The 9,537-nt window shown below is 47.2% G+C and overlaps 1 protein-coding gene across 2 annotated transcripts in view; it reads right to left on the minus strand.

The window, feature by feature from the left end:
* PHACTR2 (phosphatase and actin regulator 2) overlaps positions 1 to 9,537 on the minus strand; it is a 262,789-nt gene extending 253,252 nt beyond the window's left edge. For both annotated transcript variants that reach the window (XM_068550913.1, XM_068550916.1), the window contains exon 1: positions 9,324 to 9,537. In XM_068550913.1, coding sequence (XP_068407014.1) covers positions 9,324 to 9,537 — 214 coding nt within the window. The remainder of the gene's footprint in view (positions 1 to 9,323) is intronic.

The following is a 9,537-nucleotide window of genomic DNA, read 5'->3' on the forward strand; positions in this document are numbered from 1 at the left end:
TTATATCCTTATACAAACAAAAACAAAAACTTCTTTCGAACAAGGGAGTCTATTCCTGGCTATGGAAAATTGTTCATTTTGAGTAAATCCTTGCTATCACTTAATAATCTTCTCATTCATGCCTTACTGAAGCCCTCCCACAAATGTCACATTGTCTTCTTTACTTTCTTAACCTCAGAGTCACTACATTAATGGCCCAAACTGACCTGCTTGGTTACCACACACTAAATCGAATTGTTATATATTCTGGGGGTATGAAGTATTACTATAAAGTAACATGAATGACTTAGATGTCCAAATGATTTTTTATTCCCACCAAAATAATCATGCTGGGAGACAGTATACATATTCCCACAATGTGGCCACTATCCTGGCCATTTCTGGAATGTCTCTTCAAATCTTCCCCACTGACAGTAAATCCATGTCTCTGAAAGTTAGACATGATTTTTAGAAAGAGCTACAGTCGTGCTGTAATCAGGGAAAGTGGATAAAATGAGGGATTGAATATTTTAATCATAAAGCTTTTGTTAAACACTGTTTCACCCAGCAGAATCCTAATTGAAATAAGCATATCTTCCATAATTGGCATAAGTATATGACAATTCTAAAAGATAACATTCATTTGAAGACATAAGTTCTATTACATTTATTAAACACAAATCATGTTCTTTGTCATCATCAAATCTTTCTGTCCTCTTCATCTAGAGAAGCAGCAATCAAAGATTTATAAAGCCCACTAGGTTGGAGAAGAAGGATTTGATGTTTGTTATTGATGTTTAGGTTACTCAATTATTATCTAATAGAAATGAGACCCATAAAGAAGACGCCATTCAGGTAGGTTAAAATATACATGAAGGCAAAAGATTACAGACCAACCTGATGACCTGAATCGTGACCATAAATTATACGTCACGCGCTTAAAATATGTGAGCTGCTGATCCAGAATTGAAGCATCACACCGATGATATTCCCACCCTAGTCACAGCCCTGAGCTCTGGGGATAGATAATGCACTTTTCTTTAAGTCACAAGTTTCTTCCTGTTATGAGGGGTAAGCAATAGCTACTTTTTCTCAAGCCTTCACAGAGGCATCGAGAAACTGCTAAGTAAGGTATATAAATGTCAAGTTTTAGCCAATAGGTCACGCAGTGAGCTAGATCTCAGAAACCTTTCTAAGGCGAGCCTTGCAACCCACTTCTCCGTGCAAATTTCAGCTAGTGTGATCAAAGATAATGAGTCAGCCAGTAGGGTGTTTTAAAAACACTAAAGCTGCTTCAGGGTTTTCTTCCTGAGCTTCACTTTTGTAACTGAAACTACACTTGTACTCTGAGACAAGATATGGTTCCTGGGCATGAATTACACACATGACTCCAAGATTGAGTAGTTTTAGGTTAAAAGAACGCACCTCAGTAACGACCACTGAAGCATGCTTGCCTGAAAATACAGGATCCCAGAATCCCGTTACAGTTAATCCAAATTTGTTGTTTATACTAGAAATCTGAAGTGTTGGATAGACCTTAAAATAGACAGACAACTGGCTGGGGCCTGAAAATGACCTTTTGATGGAAACATGTTTATTCTGATGATCTCAGAATAGTATCTGTAGAGTAAAACATAACTGGATTTCCGCCCTGGTGGTGGGGTACATACGAGTCGTTTTCCCTGAGTGGTGATGGCTGTGCACTAAGGTTCTGTTAGGTAAGGAAAAGAGCGTGAGCTTTGAAGTCATAAAGATTTGAGTATCTGTTCTACTACTTCCCTGCTACCTGTGGGACTGGCTGGGTTATTCCATTTTTCTGAAGCCAGGTTCCTTAGCTAAAAAGTGGAGCTGATACTTAGCTATGTCACAGCGTTGCTATAAAGGTGAAATGTGATAGCGTGTATAAATATGCAGGACTGGATTCGCGTGAAAGTTCACTTCCTTCTAAGCCCTCTTGCCTACGCTCTTGCATCCAACACCCAGCACTGCCCTGCAAGGAGGCTGCAGAATCCCCGACACCAGCCCGAGGCTGGACTGACATTCACGACTTCCCTTTCACAAACTGCTTTTACGAAGATATTGGGAAGCAAGGTTCGCACAATACTCCCAAGGAAGCGCTCAGGATTTCATCAACAGCTCTTCAGAAACACTCTAGTTGATTCTGGTGTGTGTGTGTGTGTGTGTGTGCGTGCGTGCGTGCATGCGTGCGTGCGTGCATGCGTGCGTGCGTGTGTGTGTGTTTTAAACATTTGGAAATCATAGCTTCTATCCAACTTTCCATTTATATTTTTTATCACTTTGCCTAGTTTTTTGATTTATGACTTCATGTCAAAAGAACTGACTTTTAGGGAATTCATGCATCAAGTCCATAAATATTTAGTAAGCACCTACTATATACCAGGTCCCGTATCTGGCACTGAGAATGCAAAAGTCAATTAAACATAGTTTCTGTTTTCAGTGCTGTTACAGCACGAGGAAGGATGCACAGTTTACTACACCATAGTAAGTCCTGTAATAGACGGGTGCCCAAGGCACCACCATTTACATGGCACTTTAAAGTCCAAAAGCACTTTCACAGTTTCAGCCTCACATGAACCCTATGAGCTAGGCGTTACCGTTACTAATCATTTCCAGGTCAGATATAAGGAAGCCAAGCGGAAGGAGGGGAAGTAAGCCGACCAGGATCACACTGATAATAACCGTGATTCTGTGTCTCAAATCTCAGCTGGCTGTGTTCTCCGCACCATTGTCCCTCAGTGTCCATGTCAGAATACACTCCGAACACGCCCCCTATCAAGCTTGCAAATGCCTTACAAATGTCACCTAAATTGTGTCTCCCGGGAAGCATTCAGACACAGGAAGCTCTCATTCTCTGGCCTTGGCCCAGCACCCTAACCTCCCTTCTCTCCCCCAGGACCCTACTGCTGAGTGTTTTCTGATGATGCCGGGTTGTTTCAGGCCTTGGTGTTTTTCCTGTACTCTTTCCTCTCCCCAAACACTCCTCCTCCATCTTCCTGTTCCTCCTCTTGCCTGGAGATAGTATAGGTTTCACCTCCTCCAGGAAGCCCTTCCTGATTACCCTCCCCCAAGCCATTTCCTACAGCTGAGCCTTCTAAGTTCTCCCCCAGGCCCAGGACTGGGCACAAGTCATAGCTCAGACTTGGTGGCACTGCAGTCACTGGTTTATTTGCCTGTCTTCCCCCCACTGTTCCTTTAGGGATGTCTTTACAGCCTCTGTGTTTAGCCCACTAGCTGTTTGTTGACTGAATGAATGAAGAAAAAATCAAGGTATGCTCCCTCACCTAGTGTACTACCTGCAGTGGCTGGAGCTCAAAACAAGTCCACAGCTTTGCCAGCAGTCTCAGAGCTACTATTGAACTACTGATGCCAACTAGAGCTTCCCCAGTTTAGGTATAATTCGCTCTTCAGGCATCCTCTGAAAACAAGAACAAGAGTCATTACCACCATCACCAGTCATTTTTTGAGCATAAACATGGCAAATAACAATGGCTTAGACCACTACACAGGCTGCTGTCTCCGGCCAGCCATATCCTTTCTGCTTTCATTCTTACTCCCCAAATTGCAGACCATATCTGCTCATCTCTGTACACCCAGAGCCTAGAACAGTGACTGGCACATAGCAGGCCTCACCTCGATAAATACTAGTTGAATGAATGAATGACACTGCCCCGGCCCACTTCTTCCTAAGTGACCTTATTGGCACTAAGTGAAGATTTCACCCTCCAGGCCACAGCTGGCTTGAGTTTGGGTGGGTATCGGATCAAGACAGACAATGTCTCTGTGACCTCTGTGTGACCTATGACCTACGGCTTCAAACAGTGGATCTTCTCTAGGGAATTTGAACTGAAAAACATGAAGAAAGTTGTCCAGGTAAAATACAGACAAGAGCCAAGAGGAAGCGAAGGTAAGCTGTGGTGGGGAGGTAGGAGCTATGAGGTAGGGTTTGTGTAAGTCGATGGACGAGGAAGCACCCACAAAACAGATTCTCACCAGGAGCATCTGTTCAGATTAGGAAGCAGAGAGGCAAAGAGAAGCTGAGAGTTGGGGAGGCCGTGCCATCCCTGAGGAAGCGCTAGAAGAGAAAGAGGAGCTGGTCCGTAGGGCCGCCTCCGTTCCTGACAGCTCTCTGGTCTCAGCTCCAGGTCAAGTGCAGCCTGACTTAACAGGCATGTCCTTACCTAACACGTGAAGATGATTTTTAGTGTTTCAGCCTCTGCTGCAGGATAACAGGTGATGTTGAGTTTTAAAATGTCTTAACCTCGGGTACAGGATCATCTTGGCTTATATGGTGACTTTGTGAGCATTAGATAAAGGCACCCCTTCTGTGATGAAGCCTGACCAGTGGGCAGCTCCTAGCTGGATGGGAAGCCCACAGCCTTTGCACAAAGAAAAAGTTCCCTTCTTGGAGGAGGTGGGGGCATGCAGGTCCACCCCAGACTGTATAGCTTGGCCAGGGCAGGGCACAGGCTGCATTTGAGCCCCCCTTGTCTGCTCTGCCCAGACTGCCCTGCCTTTCCTGGCAGGATGGTTTTACTCTCCTGTGAGAAGGCAGAGACAGAAAGTACACCCAGAGCCAAATGGTCTTTTTTTGGTAAAAAAAAAAAAAAACAAAACAAAAAACACTCTGAGTTATGTGAATGGAAAGTGAGCCAGCATCCATTGTTCCTGCCTAGGGCTGCTCCAGCCCCGCTGTGATCGGGGACCAAGAGTTCCCTTGGGACCTCCCCACCCTGGCACAGCACATCATTATGCTTTGGATAACAAAGGCTGAGCCTGCAAACACCAACTGGAGTAGTTAGAACCTAGAGGGCAGTGGGAGGCACTCTGGGAGCACCGGCAAGGTGTAGACAGCAAGGACTTCCCCCATTGGGACAGGTGACCATCAACTGCAGAACCTGTCTTGGACAGCAGCACCTCGTGGCAGTGGCCAGGTAGTAGCAGGTATGGATGGAGAGAACATCTAGGTTAACTAGATTCTCACTCCACCAGGCACTGAACACACCAGCGATGAAAGACTCAAGATACTGGATTGCCATTACCTACACACCTATGTATAATAGGGCAAAGGGACGCCAGAGGGATGAATCAGGGTACCAAAAGAGATGAGACTGTGTCTGGACACCAAGCTGATGAAGTGGCCCATCTGCTCATACCTCCCTTTTTAAGGTGGCTCAAATGTTTTCTGTTCTGTGCAGCCCTACGTGCAAGACTAAGAGTCATAGCTTGAAGACAGCAAACGCCTCTTGGTACTCCTACAGCCCGATGGGTCCAGCACAGCACCTGGTACACAGTAGGTCCACAGTCAGTACTTGATGAGAGCTTACAATAGGAGTAAATCCTGCACTGTGTCCTAAGGCTCTTTACTTACTAAACATTGGGCTTATCAGAAAAGACCATCAGAACCCACTGAATATATTAAAGTTCTCAATGCAGAAGAAGAGTGACCTGAAAATTAAGAGAACACCTGTCCACGTATCATGAAAACCTTGCTTTGGGATTTTATTTTTTTTAATGGATAAAACACCACTTTATTTACAAAGAAATACTAGATTTTAAAAATCCAGAACTTCTGTTGAATTCCAGAACAGTGAATTCAAAACCATAAAGCAATGGTTTTCTAAGCTCAATAACAGGGCTGATGTATCAATTCCAATTTTACTTCAGTTATATTTTTAAAGTGTACTTATTTGAAAATATATGGCTTTCTTCACATTTTGTATGGATTTTAAAATTTAAAACTAGAGATTTTGCTGACAAAGCACATGCATTTTTATCATGCGAAAAATTAACTATTCAAATCACAAGTTAAATAAAAGCCATTGAAGCCTGAGATGCTTTTCTTGACAAAAATCCAGTAATAAAGTACAAACAGAAAGTGGATTCTCTTGTGATATCTCCACAGCACCAATACAGTGCAAGTACAGAGCTGGTCTTTTAAAAATATTTTTTTGTATTGGATTGTCTCTTATTGGCATAATAGGCAAAAACTTCGAGTTTCATAGTTTTTATTATTCTTTTACGGACAGAAGGGCAGAAAGGAAGCAGTGCTGGGATGTGGGGTGACAGATGGGGATGGCCGTTTGTTCTGGAGTGAGGCTCTTCTCTGACAACCCTTGGTGAACACTTTGCAGTATTCTCCTCCCTCTCCTCCTCTGCCCCCTCCCAGCCACACACCACTGCAAAGTTCCCTCCCCCCTCAACACTCTCCCAAAGACTCCCACCAGGTAATTAACTCATTATTAGAAATTAACCCTTGGGAAGGACTTACTGGCAACTAGCTGAAATCAAAAAAAGGGAGTGAGAAAAGCCACTTGGGAGGTGGGAGCAGCAGAGGAGAATACCAGTAGGGATGTGAGAAGGTACCAAACCAAAGCCTTCAGCCTTACACTTGCCCAGGCCAACCCTGGTCACAATATCACAATACATACGGCAGCAAGTCATGCTGATATATAGGCCATAGCACGGTGGTTCCCAAACCTTGCCACACACTAGAATCACCTGATGCCAATTAAATCAGAATCTCTGGGGCTGGGACCTAGCCATGAATTGTTTTGCTGTGATTTTGGTGGTGGTGGTTTTTTTTAACTCGCCAAGGGACTCCTATGTGTAACCAACTTTGCAAACCAGTGGCAGAGAGTAATGCTTCTCAAACGTTAATGTTCCTATAACAACCTGGGGATCTTGTGAAATGCAGACTGGGATTAAGCAGGTCTGGGGTAGGGTCCAAGATTCTGAGATGATGCCGGAGCTGCTGGTCTGGGCTGGCTCTGGCCAGGCCACATATGATCTCGCTTTGGATACTGCCCACTCGTGTCCCCAGAACTTCTGGGGAGGGCCTAGAAACTGGGCTACCCTATGGTCAAGGAATGTTTTCACAAGAGGTTGTAACCTTCCTATTGTGTCTCTAAGACAGTTCTGTTATCAGCCCGGTCATCTGGCTGATTCTCCATCTATCCAGCCTGGCTGCAGAGGCTGCAGGATTCTAGGGAAATACTGTGTGTCAGTGAGGGACCAACTCATTCGTTTTCTCTCTGACTCCTAAGAAATGCAGGAAGTTGCTCATCATGTTTAGCCTGCTCTTAAAGAAATCCAAGGCTCAGTTCTGAAGATAAAATACACTCACGTAGAAGTTCACTCTTTCACACATGGGTCACCATCCTGGGGTGCAGGGGACAACTCAGCTGAAAGTTGTCACTTCCTAATATCCTTTAAACGTACACAGAAGGCATAGAGTTCTTGGAGGTAAAATAATTTTATAAATTGAAGTTCACAGTTCACATGAGGGGCACTTTGCACATACACATTTAAAAGGTTTTTACTGCCCCTTTTCTACGTGTAGGCCTTGATTTCCATCTATGAAAATGAAAAATGGTGATACACTCTATGCTTATTTTGTCTACCGTCACCATCTGGACACATTTGCAGTTGCCTCTTTAGAGTCACCTGAATGGTTAGTCTTTGTTAAAAAAAAAAAAAAAAAATCAATCAAGATTATCCAGGGGTCAAGTTCAGTCTGGCCAAGACATAAAAACCAGGAGGAAAAATAACATTCAACTCAATACTTTCCACAATATGAATCTGGCAGAAGATTCTTCAGAAACATCCCATAACCTACATCCCACTACCTGTATTTAACAATTCCAACCGGCTTTAACCAAAGTGATCTGCGAAGTCAGATCAACAATACGTTTGATGTTTTTCTACATATACACGTTGTGCGGCAAAAGCGATGTTACAAAAGTAAGAGGGAAAAAAAAAAAAAAAAAAGTAAGAGGGGACTTCCCTGGTGGTCCAGGGGTAAAGAATCCGCCTTACAACGCAGCGGACGCAGGTTCTTCCCTGGTCAGGGAACTAAGATGCCACATGCCGCGGGGCAACTAAGCCCGCGTGCCACAACTAGAGAGAGAAAAAAACCCCCGCACACCACAGCTAGAGAGAAGCCCGGGCACCACAAGGAAGAGCCGGCGCTCGCAACTGAGACCCGACGCAGCCTAAAATAAGTAAATAATAAATAAATACATTTTTAAAAAATAAGGAAAAAAATTTTAAAAAAAGGAATAAGAAAGAGGGCTTTGATGGAAAACAGAGCTGGCTTGCCGGTGGAGTGGAGTCAGAGACATGGAAATGTGCCTTTTTTGAAGGGGAAACTAGGCTTCAGGTAGGAGTGAGGTCGCCTGGGCGCTTCAAGGCCTGGCCCCCGAGCACAGAGCCTGAGGCAGTAGTGGTGGAGGGTAGGGTGTAAGCTCTGCACCATTACAAGGGCCTGTCGCTGCTACTGGTAGATTTGATGTTAGCTTCAGTCCCAGCTTCCCAGCTCTCACGCATCCTCCGGAGATGGCAAATCAGAAAACGATCTGCAGAAACTTAACAAGCCTGGTGGACTTTTAAAAACGGTTCTACAGTTCTTAAAAGAATGCTTTGTTTAAAAGCATTTTTAAATCATTAATTATTTAATCCCCCCATAACCTCCCCATGTGGTAGTTCCACACTCTCCTTCCCACTTTAAACACCGACATGTGAGAGACAAGGTTAAGCGATTTGCCCCCCCCCCCGTTACGCAGCTCCGCGCTGGCAGCACCAGCCCTCAGCCTGGATCTGGCCGTCCGGTGCCCCGAGCAGTCGCCGGAGTCGGGGGTGCACACGGGGCAGAGGAGAACCCGCGGGCAGGTGCTACCGCAGAGGGGCTGGCTCCAGCCTTGGTCAAACAGTGAAGGATCACGGCCAAACTCTCACCACCACCTGCGTGGGGTTTTACAGGGAGGAAGAACTCATACTCCGGGTCCTCGGACCAGCAAACCCCCAAGGCAGGCTTTGTTTCAGAAGCAGGAGTGGTTGGGAGGGTGTTCAAGACTCGCACTGGCCCAACCCCCCACCCCCACCGTGAGAGGACCGCACCCTTCCGAGGGGCCAAAGTCGCGCTGAAGACCGAGGGAAGGCTCCTCTTCCCGATGCACAAGCCTAAGAACCAGAGCAGCCGGGGCTCCCCGGCGCCGCAGAGCCGCACGGCCGCGTGGGAGCGCTCCGCATCCCGCCGGGTGCGTCTCGCCCGGGGGAAACGCGCGCCCACCCGGCGCCCCAGCCGGGGCGGAGCATCTCCCGCCGAGGGTACCAGGCCGCCGGCCACCAAGGAGGATAGCGGCAGCGGGGTGGGGGAGTTCAGCTTCTCCCAGCCCCGACCCCCCCCCCCACCAGCCCCTCCTCCACTCCCGCCGCCAGCCGGCTGGGCCATTGCCCGCTGACGCCCCGGGCTGGCCGGGTCCCCATCGCAGCCACCTGCCCGCGCCGGCCCTACCCCCGGCCCCCAGCGCCCGAGCTGCCCTTACCTGAGCCGGAGATGTGGACCCGGAGCGGGCGGCCCCGACTCGAGCACGACGACAGGTCGCTCTGCGAGCGGCCGCGGGGGCTCGGGTCCCCGGGCAGCCGGCGCAGGGCAGGCGCTGGCGGCCGGGCGGGCGCCTCGGGCTCGGGGACCTCGGCCGCCGCCTGCCCGGCCGGCTCTCCCGGGGGCTCCGCGGGGCTCCTGCCCGCCTCGGCCAT

Source organism: Eschrichtius robustus, chromosome 9 (assembly GCF_028021215.1).
Source record: "Eschrichtius robustus isolate mEscRob2 chromosome 9, mEscRob2.pri, whole genome shotgun sequence".
Lineage (NCBI taxonomy): Eukaryota > Metazoa > Chordata > Mammalia > Artiodactyla > Eschrichtiidae > Eschrichtius > Eschrichtius robustus.